We start from the raw sequence: 17,334 nt of genomic DNA on the forward strand, positions 1-17,334 counted from the left end.
AAATAAAGTCAATAATAAATAAAGCTAATCTTTATAAAAAGTCAACTTTTTAGGCTGTGACCCTTCATCAAGCGTCCCGATGAAATGTCTTGGTCCAGAAATTTGACTAGTTGTTCCTCTCCATAGATGCTGCCTGACCTGCTGAGTTCCTCCAACATTTTGTGTCTGTTACTCTGGACTTCCAGCATCAGCAGAATCTCTTGTGTTTATAGATTTCATCTGGGATTTATTTCTCCAAATAAAATGGATTCAAAATATCCAGGGAGTGGATGATGAGGGAAGTGAAAAGGTTCGAAAATAAGACCCCGGGCTAGTCAGGTGCCTTAGTTTTTCTCAGAGATCGAGGCAGGAGTGTATCTGTCACTGCAATGGATAAAGGAGAAGCTCCCCTACAATCCTAAAAGCTAGTAGCAGAAGTCCTTGTCTTGCAGAACTTGGTTCTTGAAATGAGATGTATTCCAATGCTTGCCTCCCCATTCCCCCAAATCCTTAGGGGCTTTCAATCCAAAAATGCCCCACAAGAACTTAGAAGCATTGCAGTTGAGTTGCAAGGCAGAAAAGCTGTAGAAAAGTAATACTGACCATAAGACCATAGACACAGGAGCAGAGTTAGGCTATTCGGCCTTTCGAGTCTGCTCCACCATTAAATCATGGATGATCCTTTACTCCCCTCCTCAGCCCCACTGCCTGGCCTTCTCCACTGACCTTTGATACCGAGTCCAATCAACAACCAAGCAACCTCTGCCTTAAATACACCGAACGACAGGGCCCCCACAGCTGTCTGTGGTAACAACTTCTCCACCCTCTGGCTAAAGAAATTTCCCTGCAATTGCCCTCATTTGACCTTTTATTAAAAGTAATAATACGTAGAGTCCAACAGACATATTTGCTTCTCTGTGGAAAAGTACATGCCCATCGAAGCAACACACACAAAACGCTGGAGGAGCTGAGCAGGCCAGACAGCATCCATGGAAATGAATAAACAGTTTACGTTTCGTGCGGGACCCTTCTTCAGGGCTGGAAAGGAAAGGGGAAGATGGCAAATAAAAAGGTGGAAGAAAAGGTAAAGGTCTGGAGAGGAAGGAATCTGATAGGAGAGGAGAGCGGACCACAGGAGAAAGGAGAAGAGGACGAGTACGGGAGGAGGCGATCGGCAAGTGAGAAGAGCAACGAAGCCAGTGTGGAGAATAGAAGAGGGGAGGGGGAGGTGATTTTTTTTACTAGAAGGAGAAATCGATATTCATGCCATCAGATTGGATATAAACACTGAATATACATTTCACAACAGCCCACAATTGGATTTGCTGACGATGCTGCAGCCCATGTGAGAAGCAGCTTCTTTTGGTCCTCAGCTGCAGACTATTTATCAGCCCAGAGAGGAGTTGTGAGGCATGGTTACTCTACTCCCTCACATTATGCCCGATAGAGTCACAACCCAGATCTGAAATTGATCCACAAATCTCAGGCCTCGTTGATGGGTTGGGCAGACTCCCTCTGATCTCTACAGGCAGCCCACAAAGCTAATTGTTTTTGTACAGTAACACACACAAAATGCTGGAGGAACTCAGCAGGTCGGGCAGCATCTATGCAGAGGAATAAAGAGTCAGCATTTCAGACCCAGGTACTTCACAAAAACTGGAAAGGAAGGGGGCAGAAGCAAGAATAAGAAGATAGGGGAGGGAGAAGAGTCCCCCCACAAACTGCGTTTCCAGTCCTAATGTTCCATGTTATGTTTTACAACCTGACTTCAGCTCTGGCTTCTAACTCTGTTATGAAACAAGTTATTTTAGGATGGAGAGGTTCCAAAAAAAAAATCACAATTTTACAAACCGTTTAAGAGCAGCCACCGGCTTCGAGCTGAGTCAGAGACGGAACCATGTTTAAGTGAATAATAGTGAGGAGTCTGAGGAAGAAACCAGACTCTCAGTATAACTACAAAGCATTCCTGCCTGTCCATTCACAATAATTCTGTAGAAATTGTCTTAGAGTTGGTGCCTGAGTTTCTCCCCAACTGAGGTGATTGTGTTCAGTTCTGGTCACCCTTCCAGGAAGGATGTGGAAGCGTTAGAGAGTGTGCACAGGAGATTTACCAGCATGCTGAGCAACACACACACACAAAATGCTGGAGGAACTTGGCAGGAAAGTTAGCAGGCAGTATCTATGGAGAGGGATAAACAGTCAGCATTTTGGGCCGAGACCATTCATTAGGCCCGAAAGGTTAACTCTTTATTCCTTTCCATAGATACTGCCTGACCTGCTGAGTTCCTCCAGCATTGTGTGTGCTGCTCTGGATTTCCAGCATCTGCAAAAATCTCCTGTGCATATTGCTTTTCCACAGGCTGATTTTATTGACCCTTGGGATTGATTACTCTACATTCCTTTCCATTGCTGCTGCTACTTCTCCACGTCCTATGTACCTGCCTCTTTCCCCCTTTTACAGAGCAGCAATCTGTAACGCTGAGGGACAGCAGAAGCAAGTTATCTTCAACCCCTAAGAAGAAGGAGAAAGCCTAGCATAAATAGCCTAGGCCAAAGAAACATGCGGCTTGTTATCCGAAACCTTTACCAACACTATTTCAGAGACAAAGAAAGTGGCTAAAAATTAACAAAATGTTTTAAACTTTAATATTCATAAATAAAAGATTTCACTTTAACAACTTACGCCAGCTGACTATTGGTAGCTGGGCATTTTTAATGCAGAAATGGTCACAGACAAAGTTCACAGTTCCAGCTTTCTTGTCCCTTTTTAGCACATCTGTGCTTAATTATAAGTAACTTTAAAAACAAATTGCCCTAACAGGTTTCATGCAACAAGATTCATTTACTTTAATATTAAGAGACTTTTAAAATAAAATATTAATGAGCCATTTATTTGTGCTGCAGTACAGTTATGAGTAAAAGTTACAAGGCAGATGAAAAAAGATCGGGTCCACTGGACTAACAATAACACAAAATGCTTTAAAGAAATACTTAAAAAAACATTAAACTTCTCTGTCAATAGAGTCAGGCTTAAAATGTGAAAAATGTTGAAAAAAATCCACGATAGAATTTACTGCTTAACGAGTAACAAGTGGGTATCAATCACATTAAATTTATTGTTTTTGTGCACATTCAGTACAGATTGGACTTGAAAATTATTTAGCTTTAAACATTTACAACGTTCAGCCTTTCTTATTGCCCAGCTCTTTAGATAGAATTTCTTTGAACAGTGTTCTTAATTGCAATTATTTGTATGTTGGCTTGATTATGTTTTAATATATTTCTTGAAAAAAGACTGGTTTGCCATTGAAAATCCCAAGCACAATAACATTAAGACCTTTGCCTGCTGTCAAAAGAGTTTCCACACATTGTGAACAGAATTACAGATCGTTAATATTTCCCATAGGGCACTTGAGGGAGGCAAATGTAGGCATTAGGAGTTTTGCTGAGGTTAATGGGATTTCCATCAAGCCTAATGAGCTCAAGAGCCTTGCGAACATAGTAAATATCCTTGGAATGGCAGAAAGTGTCATCGTCAATTTGCTGAACATTGTTGTTCTGAAAACATGAGAAGAAAACAAATTATTACGTCAGTTTAATAGAAGTGTTTCCCATCCTGTTTAAACCCACTCACTGCTGTGTTCTGTTACTTTTTACTCTCTTGAATCCCAATATCCTCTGCCCCTTACTCAATAATCTTGACTTTGGGCTCTTGAAAACCACTCCATTATCCCATCATCAATATCAAGACTCACAGAAAAATCCAGCATAGAAACACAGTACCAGTTTCAAGGACAGTTTGTTATAAAACTACTAAACACACCTTTTGTATTTTAAAGAGGAACTCTTGACCTCACAAGCTACATCCCCTTGGCCCTCGCATCTTAGAAACATGGAAACCCCTACAGCACAATACAGCTCTTTGGCCCACAAAGCTATGCCGAACATGTCTTTACCTGAGAAATTACCTAGGGTTACCCATAGCACTCTGTTTTTCTAAGCTCCATGTACCTGTCCAGGAGACTCTTGAAAGATCCTATCACATCTGCTTCCACCACCCTCACCGGCAGCCCATTTCACACGCTCACCACTCTCACTCACTTACCCCTGACATCTCCTCTGTACCTACTTCCAAGCACCTTAAAACTGTGCCTTCTCATGCTATCCATTTCAGCCCTGGGGAAAAGCCTCTGACTATCCACATGATCAATACCTCTCATCATCTTATGCACCTCTATCAGGTCACCTCTCATCCTCCATTGCTCCAAGGAGAAAAGGCTGAGTTCACTCAACCTATTCTCCCCAATCCAGGCAACACCCTTTCTATGGTTTCCACATCCTTCCTGTAGTGAGGCGACAAGAACTGAGCACAGTACTCCAAGTGGGGTCTGACCAGGGTCCTACATAGCTGCAACATTACCTCTCGGCTCCTAAACTCAATCCCACGATTGATGAAGGCCAATGAACCGTATGCCTTCTTAACCACAGGGTCAACCTGCACAGCAGCTTTGAGTGTCCTATGGACTCGGACCCCAAGATCTGTCTGACCCTCCACACTGCCAAGAGTCTTAGCATTAATACTATATTCTGCAATCATATTTGACCTACCAAAATGAACCACTTCACACTTCTCTGAGTTCAATTCCATCTGCCACTTCTCAGCCCTGTTTTGCATCCTATCAATGTCCCGCTGTAACCTCTGACAGCCCTCCACACTATCCACAACACCCCCAACCTTTGTGTCATCAGCAAATTTACTAACCCATCCCTCCACTTCCTCATTCAGGTCATTTATAAAAATCACAAAGAGTAGTGGTCCCAAAAGAGATCCCTGAGGCACACCACTGGTCACCGGCCTCCATGCAGAATATGACCCGCCTACAACCACTCTTTGCCTTCTGAGGGCAAGCCAGTTCTGGATCCACAAAGCAATGTCCCCTTGAATCCCATGCCTCCTTACTTTCTCAATAAGCCTTGCATAGGGTACCTTATCAAATGCCTTGCTGAAATCCATATACACTACATCTACAGCTCTACCTTCATCAATGTGTCTAGTCACATCCTCAAAAAATTCAATCAGGCTCATAAGACATGATCTTTGACAAAGCCATGCTGACTGTTCCTAATCATATTATGCCTCTCCAAACGTTCATAAATCCTGCCTCTCAGGATCTTCTCCATCAACTTACCAACCACTAAAGTAAGACTCACTGGTCTATAATTTTCTGGACTATTTCTACTCCATTTCCTGAATAAGGGAACAACATCTGCAACCCTCCAATCTGCTGGAACCAATCTCCTGTCTCCATAAATGATATAAAGATCATCGCCAGAGGTTCAGCAATCTACTCCCTTGCCTCCCACAGTAGCCTGGGGTACATCTCGTTCAGTCCTGGTGACTTCTCCAACTTAATGTTTTCCAAAAGCTCCAGCACATCCTCTTCCTTAATATCTACATGCTCAAGCTTTTCAGTCTGCTCTAAGTCATCCCTACAATCACCAAGGTCCTTTTCCGTAGTGAATACTGAATCAAAGTATTCATTAAGTACCTCTGCTATCTCCTCTGGTTCTATACAAACTTTTCCACTGTGACACTTGATTGGTCCTATTCTCTCACCTCTTGTCCTCTTGCTCTTCACATACTTGTAGAATGCTTTGGGGTTTTCCCTAATCCTGTCCGCCAAGGGCTTCTCCTGGCCCCTTCTGGCTCTCCTAATTTCATTCCTAAACTCCTTCCTGCTAGCCTTATAATCTCCTAGATCTCTATCATAACCTAGTTTTTTGAACCTTTCGTAAGTTTTTTTCTTCTTGACTAGATTTACAACAGCCTTTGTACACCACGGTTCCTGTACCCTACCATCCTTTCCCTGTCTCTTTGGAATGTACCTATACAGAACTCCACACAAATATCCCCTGAATATTTGCCACATTTCTTCTGTACATTTCCCTGAGAACATCTGTTCCCAATTTATGGTTCAGTTCTTGCCTGATAGCCTCATATTTCCTCTTACTCCAATTAAACGCTTTCCTAACCTGTCTGTTCCTATCCCTCTCCAATGCTATGGTGAAGGAGATAGAATTGTGATCACTATCTCCAAAATGCTCTCCCACTGAGAGACCTGACACCTGATCAGGTTTATTTCCCAATACCAGATCAAGTACAGCCTCCCCTTTTGTAGGCTTATCCACATATTGTGTCAAGAAACCTTCTTGAACACACCTAACAAACTCCACCCCACCTAAACCCCTCACTCTAGGGAGATGCCAAATGATATTTGGGAAATTAAAATCTCCCATCACAACAACTCTGTTATTATTACACCTTTCTAGAATCTGTCTCGCTATCTGCTCCTCGATGTCCTGGTTACCATTGGGAGGTCTATAAAAACACTCAGTAGAGTTACTGACCCCTTCTTCCTAACTTCCACCCAGAGAGACTCTGTAGACAATCCATCCAGGCCTTCCTCCTTTTCTGCAGCCATGACACTATCTCTGATCAACAGTGCAATGCTCCCATCTCTTTTGCCTCCCTCCCTGTCCTTTCTGAAACATCTAAAGCCTGGCACTTGAAATAACCATTCCTGCCCCTGAGCCATCCAAGTCTCTGTAACGGCCACAACATCATAGCTCCAAGTACTGATCCATGCTCTAAGCTCATCTGATTTGTTCACAATACTCCTCACATTAAAATAGACACATCTCAAACCATCGGTCTGAACGTGTTCCTTCTCGATCACCTGCCTATCCTCCCCTCTCGCACTGTTTTTGAGCTTTCTCTGGTTGCAAGCCAACTGCCTCTTTCTCTGTCTCTTCAGTTTGGTTCCCATCCCTCAGCAATTCTAGTTTAAACTCTCCCCAGTAGCCTTAGCAAACCTTCCCGCCAGGATACTGGTCTCCCTGGGATTCAAGGGCAACCAGTCCTTTTTGTACAGGTCTAACCTGCCCCCAAAAGAGGTCCCAATGTTCCAGAAATCTGAATCCCTGCCCCCTGCTCCAATCCCTCAGCCACGCATTTATCCTCCACCTCATTCCATTCCTATTCTCACTGTCACATGGAACAGGCAGTAATCCCATGATTACTACCTTTGTGGTCCTGTTTCTCAACTTCCTTCCTAACTCCCTGTAGTCTTTTTTCAGGACCTCCTCCCTTTTCCTACCTATATCCTTGGTACCAATATGCATCACGACTTCTGGCTGTTCACCTTCCCACTTCAGGATATCGTGGATGTGATCAGAAACATCCCAGACTCTAGCACCTGGGAGGCAAACTACCATCCGTGTTCCTTTCCTGCATCCACAGAATTGCCTGTATGACACCCTCGCTATAGAGTCCCCTAATACTACTGCCTTCCTCTTCCTTTCCCTCCCTTCTGAGCCACAGGGCCAGACTCTGTGCCAGAGGCGCGGCCACTGGTGCTTTCCCCAAGTAGGCCATCACCCCCCTCCCCCACAACAGTACTCAAGCAGGAATACTTATTGTTCAGGGGAACAGCCACAGGGGCACCTGCTTCTTGCCCTTCCCTCTCCTGACTGTTACCCACTTCTCTGTCTCCTGTGGTCCCGGGGTGACTACCTGCCTATGTCTCCTCTCTATCACCTCCTCACTCTCCCTGACCAAACGAATGTCATCGAGCTGTATCTCCAGTTCCCTAACGCGATCCCTAAGTTGCTGCAGCTCGACGCACCTGGTGCAGATGTGGCCGTCCGGGAGGCTGGGAGATTCCAGGAATTCACACTTCTGACGCTGAGCACAGAACACCAGCCTCACACACATTCTTCCTGTCTGTACTGTGCACAGGCAACCTACCTCGCCTCGACCCGTTGAACCAAAGCCCTCCTACTCTGTCACCCACTCCAAAGCTGTCTCCCTTTAAACTCTTCTCGCTGTTCTAACTGGCTGACGTTCACGCACTTGTGCAGTCGTGCCTTGATCAAACCACAGAAGAAATAACCCTTATTCTATACCTGCACTGTACTTCCTCTATGATTGTATAAATATATTCTGCATTTTGTTGTTACTTTTCCCTTGTTGCTGCACTTGTGATGCATCAGATGGCAAACTTGCTATTTCTTTACCATTTTTGTCGGTTTTCTATGAGGCCAAGTTGCCAGCTCGATGCTCAAATGGCACGGATGCAAAGCTGGCAAGGAGCCAACCAGATTCAAATCTGGGACCACTCACCTCAAAGTTCGTGCCAATGCCACTACACCCCTGGCGAACACTTTCCTTTGTAGTACCTCAATGTAATTATATTTTGAAATGACTTTTACTGTATCTCAGCACATGTGATGATAATAACCCAATACCAATATTTAAGATTAGAATCTTACTGTGAAAACTTGAAAAAATATGCAATGGCCCAGTTACCTTTTCAAATTTGGAGCTTTCCCCTGAATCTGCACTTTATGAGGGAGTTTGACAGTGGTGATAAGGCAGATCACAACTGATCTCAATTAGCATGAGGTTCTTTTACCTGCAGGTTTAGAGAGCGAAGGTTTTCAGGCAGTGGAAGGGGGACGTAACTCAGTGCATTGCCAGCCAGGTACAAAAATGCGAGGTTATTCATGTCCTGTCATGTAAAAAGAAATAGTGAGGAAGTAGTGTTTAACATGAGTAACGTACACTGTGCCAGTTAGAATGACTGTTTATGACCGATACAGGGAGTAAAAACTGGTATGCCCATTAGTACAGTGAAGTCCGGTTAACCGGGCTGTTGGTTAATCGGGGACAACGCTTAATCTCAAAAACGAATTGAGAGAATAGCAAGGAATTTCTTTGTTTGTTTGGGACTGCACTGCTTAGCTGGGGCAGGAGAATGTTGCTGAACGGTTTCAAACTAACGTCAGTCACTTGTGTGGACGTTAGGCATCACACTGTACTTCAGGTGAACAGTTTCTAAACAGCGTCAGTTGCAAGCGTTTGTATTCAAAAAGCAGCATTTTTTGTCACTTGAGAGTTGGCGAGACATGAGCAGTAAGACAATTCAAAACTGTTTTACAGATGCCAGGATCAGCTGGGAGTGAAAATGAAACAATTTCACTACTTCAACAGGTTAGAAACTGAAGAATTTGAAGGCATTGACAACTATCTTGAATGTTACGATGTAAACGAAGAGTGAGAGAATGCAATTGTCGATAGCATTGTATGAAGGGAGTCCGTTACCTGCACTAGAGCTCTGCACTGATTTTGTTCATTTACAGTCAGAAGAGCATGACACGGACAAATTCCTCCATTGATAAGTAACAGGAACTAATACACAGTTTTATAGCACTGCAATAGTTTGATCATGTACTGATTTGTTCAGTATTTCATTTAAATACATAATGTGTTACTGTGTTTGTTTTTTTACACTTTTTAAACTATTTCCATGAAACTTTGCCTAATTGGGGCAGTCACTTAATTGGGCCAGAATGTACTAATCCTGGTGTGTCCCAATTAACTGGAATCCGCCGTATTTATTTTTACTATCACTTGAGTACAATTCTCACCATATTGCAGTTTTCCTTTACAAATCTATAAAGGTGAAGGAAGATTTTGTTTAGTTTTGTTCTGCCAGTCCTGAGGTGAATTGTGGCTACCAAGCACCACCTATGATACTGTAGTTGAGAGCCTGTCAGCATATTCACAGATTTGACTTCACCTGAGATGTTCTGTACACTGTACAATGAAGCAGCACCCTGCTTTGAAACATTCTCAGTTTTATATTTGGTCTTCCTGAGGCCACTACAGCCTTGTGAGTCTTCCTAACTGGTGTTCATTCCACCACTGCTCTCCAGTTACCAATACAGTGATCTCTCTTGACGGAAAGATCCCTCACTTTGTTGAATGGAAAGATCCACCTGAGTGGGATCGGAAGAGACAAAATGCAATGCACAAGGTTCAGAAGCAGCTATTTCCCTTCAAACATCAGGATCAGGGAGATATAGATAGGTTAAGTGAGTGGGCAAGGGTCTGTCAGATGGAGTACAATGTTCGTAAATGTGTGGTCATCCACTTCAGAAGGAAAGATGAAAAACCAGATTATTATTTAAATGGTAAAAAAATTGCAGCATGCTGCTGTGCAGAGGGACTGGGGAGTGCTTATGCACGAATCGCAAAAGGTTGGTTCGCAGGTGCAGCAGGCTATCAAGAAGGCAAGTGGAATATTGACCTTAGTTGTTAGAGGGACTGAATTTAAGACCAGGGAGGTTATGCTGCAACTGTACAGGGTACTGATGAGGCCACATCTGGAATACTGTGTGCAGTTGTGGTCTCCTTCCTTGAGGAAGGATATACTGGCTTGGGAGGCAGTGCAGAGGAGGTTCACCAGGTTGATTCCAGAGATGGTGGGGGGGGGGGGGGGGGAGTAGACTATGAGGAGAGATTGAGTTACCTGGGATTGTACTCACTGGAATTCAGAAGAATGAGATGAGATCTTACAGAAACATATAAAATGATGAAAGGGATGGAAAAGATAGAGGCAGGAAAGTTGTTTCCACTGGTAGGTGAGACTAGAACCAGGGGACGTAGCCTCAAGATTTGGGGGAGTAGATTTAGGATGGAGATGAGGAGTAACTGCTTTTCCCAGAGAACGGTGAATCTGTGGAATTCTCTACTCATTGAAGCAGTGGAGGCTACCTTAGTAAATATATTTAAGACAAGTTTGGATAGATTTTTGCATAATAGGGGAATTAAGGGTTATGGGGAAAAGGCAGGTAGGTGGAGACGAGTCAATGGTCAGATCAGCGATGATCCTATTTAATGGCGGAGCAGTCTCGATGGGCCATGGCCGACTCCTGCTCCTATTTCTTATGTTCTTGTGCTCTTATCTTGAACAAGTCCTGATCATCTCAACACTGCTCTGATTGCACAACCTATGGACTTGCTTTCAAGGTCTCTACAACTCAGGCTCTCAATTTTGTTTAGTTATTTATTATTTGCAAAGATTGTCTTCTTTATCACACTGGTTGTTTGTCAGTCTTTGTGCATATATAGTTTTTCATTGATGCTATTGCATTTCTCTGTTGTGCCTTGAATTCTTGTGAGGAAACAAATCTTGGGGTAGTATATGGTGACATATATGTACTTTGATAATAAATTTACTTCGAATTTTGAATGTTTGAGCTTTGAGCTTGCATGTTCTCCTGGTGACCAAATTGGTTTTCCCTGGATGCTCCCATTTTCTCCCACTTCCCAAAGACCATGAAATGGTGCTAGTATGCTTGTGAAAGTAGTAACATGGGAAGGTGTGATGGGAATGGTGGAGAACAGGTGGGAGAATGAAAGGGGTTCAGGTAGAATAAGTGTAAAATGGGTGGTTGGTGATACTGACTCAGAGGGCTGATGGACTTGCTTCCATGTTGCAAGTTCCCAGTGGGAAAGAAATATTTTATATGATGCTGTGACCTATGAACTCTCAAAATCCATGCTCTTCCATTGTTCCACCCACTCACTCTCTTCTCACTACTACCATTGGGAAGTAGGTAGAGGAGCCTTTGGTCCCATACAACCAGGTTCAGGAACAGTTATTACCCCTCAACCATCAGGCTCCTGAACCAGCATGGATAACTTCACCCACCTCAACACTGAACTGAATCCACAAGCTGTGGACTGATTTTCCATGCCTGCAGCTCCTGCTCTCAGTATTATTTGTTTATTTTGTATTTGCACATTTTGTCTTCTTTTTTTGCACTTCGCTTTTATTTACAAGCTCTGTGTGTAGATTTTCATTGATTCTACTGTAATTCTTTTTTCTACTGTGAATGCCTGAAAGAAAATAAATCTCAGGGAGTATAAATGTACTTTGATAATAAATTTACTTTGAACTTTGAACACAGACTTGCTTTCGCCTACTTCAACCTACTCCAAAACCAGACCCACACCATCAAGCAAAAGTTAAACTTGGTTAAAAGTTGAGTCAGAAGTTGAAGTTGGAATATACTTGTGGTTATGTGGTACAGAGTGATGGTTAGGGGTTCAAATTCACCGGCTCCATTATCACTACCAATGATCGCAGTATTTGGAGATCTCGAGGTAAAGGAGGCAATCACCCTTAGCATCCTATCTGAAACCACTGTGTGTTTTGCCTCTGTGCAGAGAATCCCAGGACACCAGCCTCTTCTTTGACTTTCCCTCTTGTGGCATAGGAGACAAATAGAACTTATGAAACAAATAAGATTCATGAAAATAAGCAGGGAGATTTGCAGCTCGGGGTCCTGATACAATTTATCGCTCTTTTTCTTCTTCTTCACCAGATCTTTTGGCTTTTCAAAGTAATGGGCTTCTTCAGCAAAATGAGGAGAAATACATGAGCTAATCTTTCATCATCAATATACCCTCTAAATTTTTATACTTTTGTACAGATGTGATTGCTGAATTGCCCAAAAAATAAAATGCAAAGCAACACATGCACAAAATGCTGGAGGATCTCAGCAGGTCAGGCAGCATCGATGGAAATGAATAAATAGTTGATGCTTTGGGCTGAGACCCTTCAGTACTGGAAAGGAAGAAGGTAGATGAAAGAATAAAAGTGTGGGGGGTGGGGAAGGAGAATAGCTAGAAGCTGATAGGTGAAGCCAGGTGAGCTGGAAAGATAAAGGTCTGGAGAAGAAGGTATCTGACAGGAGAGGAGAATGGACTGCAGGAGAATGGGAAGAAGTGTGAACAGACTAACAGTTTTACTAAGATAAATATAGGGATAGCACTTAATGAGAAAATTGTGGAAATGTACTTGTAGGAGCAAAATGGTATTTTTGTCTGTAACAAAATGGAGCCTGTATTGTACCAGAGTGCTTTGCAAACAGCATTTGTGCAACATTATGCTGATGGTCCTTGAGTACATGACAAACTACAGAAAGACAAGTAGATGCATTACTGGAAGAATGACAAAGACACTGTTTAAACAGACACGAGGAAATCTGCAGATGCTGGAAGTTCAAACAACACACACAAAATGCTGGTAGAATGCAGCAGGCCAGGCAGCATCTATAAGGAGAAGCATTGTCAATGTTTTGGGCCAAAACCCTTCGTCAGGACTAACTGAAAGGAAAGATGTTAAGAGATTTGAAAGTAGGAGGGGGAGGGGGAAATGCGAAATGATAGGAGAAGACCGGAGGGGATGGGATGAAGCTGAGAGCTGGAAAGGTGATTGGCGAAAGTGATACAGAGCTGGAGAAGGGAAAGGATCATGGGACAGGAGGCCTCGGGAGAAAGAAAGGGGGAGGGGAGCCCCAGAGGGAGATGGAGAACGGGCAGAGTGATGGGCAGAGAAAGAGAAAAAAGGGGGGGGGAGAGAAAAACTAAATATAACAGGGATGGGGTAAGAAGTGGAGGGGGGGCATTAACAGAAGTTAGAGAAGTCAATGTTCATGCCATCAGGTTGGAGGCTACCCAGCCGGTATATAAGGTGTTGTTCCTCCAACCTGAGTGTGGATTCATCTTGACAGTAGAGGAGGCCACGGATAGACATATCAGAATGGGAATGGGACGTGGAATTAAAACGTGTGGCTACTGGGAGATCCTGCTTTCTCTGGCAGACTGAGCATAGGTGTTCAGCGAAACGGTCTCCCAGTCTGCGTCGGGTTTCATCAATATATAAAAGGCCACACCGGGAGCACCGGACGCAGTATACCACACCAGCCGACTCATAGGTGAAGTGTCGCCTCACCTGGAAGAACTGTCTGGGGCCCTGAATGGTGGTGAGGGAGGAAGTGTAAGGGCAGGTGTAGCACTTGTTCCGCTTACAAGGATAAGTGCCAGGAGGGAGATTGGTGGGAAGGGATGGGGGGGACGAGTGGACAAGGGAATTGCGTAGGGAGCGATCCCTGCGGAAAGCAGAAAGGGGGGGGGGGCAGGGAAAGATGTGCTTGGTAGTGGGATCCCGTTGGAGGTGGTGGAAGTTACAGAGAATTATACGTTGGACCTGAAGGCTGGTGGGGTGGTAGGTGAGGACACGGGGAACCCTATCTCGAGTGGGGTGGCGGGCGGATGGAGTTTGAGAGCAGAGTTGATGATGGAAGAAGGGAAGCCCCTTTGTTTAAAAAAGGAAAACATCTCCTTCGTCCTGGAATGAAAAGCCTCATCCTGAGAGCAGATGAGGCGGAGACTGAGGAATTGTCGAGAAGGGAACAGCATTTTTGCAAGAGACAAGGTGGGAAGAGGAATAGTCCAGGTAGCTGTGAGAGTCTGTAGGCTTATAGTAGATAAGCCGTCTCCAGAGATGGAGACAGAAAGATCTAGAAAGGGGAGGGAGGTGTTGGAAATGGACCAGGTAAAAGTTAATGTTGGAGGCAAAGATAATGAAGTCGATGAGCTCAGCATGCGTGCAGGAAGCAGCGCCAACGCAGTCGTCGATGTAGCGAAGGAAAAGAGGGGGACGGATACCCATATAGACTTGGAACATGGACTGTTCCACAAAGCCAACAAAAAGGTAGGCATAACTGGGACCCATGCGGGTGCCCCCCCTCCCCTTCTTACCCCATCCCTGTTATATTTAGTTTTTCTCTCTCTCTGCCCATCACTCTGCCTGTTCTCCATCTCCCTCTGGTGCTCCCCTCCGCCTTTCTTTCTCCCTAGGCCTCCCGTCCCATGATCTTTTCCCTTCTCCAGCTCTGTATCCCTTTTGCCAATCACCTTTCCAGTCTTGGCTTCACCCCACCCCTCCGGTTTTCTCCTATCATTTCGCATTTCCCCCTCCCCCCACTACTTTCAAATCTCTTACTATCTTTCCTTTCAGTTAGTCCTGACAAAGGGTCTTGGCCCGAAACGTCGACAGTGCTTCTCCCTATAGATGCTGCCTGGCCTGCTGCGTTCCAGCAGCATTTATGTGTCTTGATTAAACAGACATACTGAACATCCTTTGAACTGAAGCTAACACTTGGGTATAAAGGATGGATTATACGGTCTGTTTCTTCAAAGCTATCACCAACACTTGTGCGGCCTTCCCTTGCAACAAGTAAATTAAATGTGTTTGTAATTGATCCATTCTGATTCAGTTGTTGCTTGTTATAAGACGTAGTGAAAAGGTATCAACAAAATGATAGATGCTTCATTCAATATGCACATTTTGAACCTTGGATTAATATTAGAAAATTGACCAAATTAACTTGTGTACATAATAATGAGACTTACTTTGAATGCCTCTTTCTTTATCCCGTTGCTGTGTAGTTTATTGTAACTTGCATCAATGTTGATCATGGTCTTGGGAAGCTCTGGAAGCTGTACAAGTTCATTTGAAGCGATCATCAGATCCACCAATTCTGGCAGCTGCCTTAAAGCATCCTCATCAATAGAAGAGATCCTATTTCCTGTTAGGTCAATCCTCTTTAAGTGATCTGAAATGACAGTTAGAATCAGAATCAGGTTTATTATCACTGGCGTATGTTATGACATTTGTCACTTTGCAACAGCAGTACAGTACAGTACATAAAAATTGACTCTAAGTTACAATAAGATAAATAAGTGAGCAAACAGCGAGCCGGTGTTCATGGGTTCATCATCCATTCAGAAATCTAATGGTGGAGGGAAAGAAGCTGTTTCTAAAATATGAGTCTGTGTCTTCAGACTCCTGTACCTTCTCCTTGATGGCAGTAATGGGAAGAGGAAATGTTCTGAATGGTAAGGGTCCTTAATGATGAATATTGCCTTCTTGAGGCAGTGCCTATTGATGATGTCCTCAACGGAGGGGAGCCTCGTGCCTATGATGGAGCTGGCTGAGTTTACAACCCTCTGCAGCTTTTGCCGACCCTGTGCATTGGAGTCATATCAGACCGTGATGCAACTGGTCAGAGTATTTTCCACCGCACATCTGCGGACATTTTCTAGAGCCTTCTGTGACATAAAATACTTTGCAAATTAAAGCTTAATAATTTCTTTATGATACAATATGTTAGTGGTCCTACATTTAGGTATTAACAAAAATTAGAAATGTGAAATGAATTCAGTGGACACTAATATGACGCTTCTGATTAATCTATTGTGAATTTGTAATGTTAATAATAATTAATAATTTATAGAGCACTTTTCATATTTGCGATGTAGTTTAAAGAGCTTTGCAATGATACAGAGTGCAAACATGAAAATAAAAGACAAAAAGATGTTAGTTAAAAGCAAGGTTAAATAAATAGAAACATAGAAAAGCTACAGCCCAATACAGGCCCTTTGCCCCACTAAGCTGTGATGAACATGTCCTTAGAAATTACCTAGGCTTACTCATAGCACTCTATTTTTCTAAGCTCCATGTACCCATCCAGGAGTCTCTTAAAAGACCCTATCATTTCCACCTCCACTACTGCTGCCGGCAGCCCATTCCACGCTCTCACCACTCTCTGCATAAAAAGCTTACCCCGACATCTCCTCTGTACCTACTTCCAAGCAACTTAAAACTGTGCCCTCTCGTGCTAGTCATTTCAGCCCTGGGAAAAAGCCTCTGACTATCCACATGATCAATGCCTCTCATTATCTTATACACCTCTGTCAGGTCACTTCTCATTCTCTGTCGCTCCAAGGAGAAAAGGTCAAGTTCACTCAACCTATTCTCATAAGGCATGCTCCCCAATCCAGGCAACATCCTTGTAAATCTCCTCTGCACCCTTTCTATGATTTCCACATCCTTCCTGTAGTGAGGTGACCAGAACTGAGCACAGTACTCCAAGTGGGGTCTGACCAGGGTCCTATATTGCTGCAACATTACCTCTCGGCTCCTAAATTCAATCCCATGATTGATGAAGGCCAATGAACCATATGCCTTCTTAACCACAGAGTCAACCTACGCAGCAGCTTTGAGTGTCCTATGGACTTGGACCCCAAGATCCCTCTGATCCTCCACACTGCCAAGAGTCTTACCATTAGTACTATATTCTGCCATCATATTTGACCTACCAAGATGAACCACCTCACACTTATCTGGGTTGAACTCCATCTGTCACTTCTCAGCCCAGTTTTGCATCCTATCAATGTCCCGCTGTAACCTCTGACAGCCCTCCACACTATCCACAATACCCCCAACCTTTGTGTCATCAGCAAATTTGATAACCCATCCCTCCACTTCCTCATCCTGGTCGTTTATAAAAATCACGAAGAGTAATGGTCCCAGAATAGATCCCTGAGGCACACCACTGGTCACCGAACTCCATGCAGAATATGACCCGTCTACAACCATTCTTTGCCTTCTGCGGGCAAGCCAGCTCTCGATCCACAAAGCAATGCCATCTTGGATCTCATGCTTCCTTACTTTCTCAATAAGCCTTGCATGGGGTACCTTATCAAATGCCTTGCTGAAATCTATATACACTACATCTACTGCTCTACCTTTGTCAATGTGTTTAGTTACTAAATAGGTTTTGAGGTGGCATTTAAATTGAGTCTGCATCCCTTAT

The 17,334-nt window shown here is 43.7% G+C and overlaps 1 protein-coding gene across 1 annotated transcript in view; it reads right to left on the minus strand.

Moving 5' to 3' along the window:
- Positions 1 to 2,854: 2,854 nt before the first annotated feature.
- LOC140734620 (epiphycan-like) overlaps positions 2,855 to 17,334 on the minus strand; it is a 56,549-nt gene continuing 42,069 nt past the window's right edge. Inside the window, exons 5-7 of the mRNA XM_073058846.1 lie at positions 15,089 to 15,291; positions 8,454 to 8,549; positions 2,855 to 3,537 (exon numbers count right to left, since the gene is read on the minus strand). Coding sequence (XP_072914947.1) covers positions 3,370 to 3,537; positions 8,454 to 8,549; positions 15,089 to 15,291 — 467 coding nt within the window. The 3' untranslated portion in view covers positions 2,855 to 3,369. The remainder of the gene's footprint in view (positions 3,538 to 8,453; positions 8,550 to 15,088; positions 15,292 to 17,334) is intronic.

Source organism: Hemitrygon akajei, chromosome 10 (genome assembly GCF_048418815.1).
Source record: "Hemitrygon akajei chromosome 10, sHemAka1.3, whole genome shotgun sequence".
Lineage (NCBI taxonomy): Eukaryota > Metazoa > Chordata > Chondrichthyes > Myliobatiformes > Dasyatidae > Hemitrygon > Hemitrygon akajei.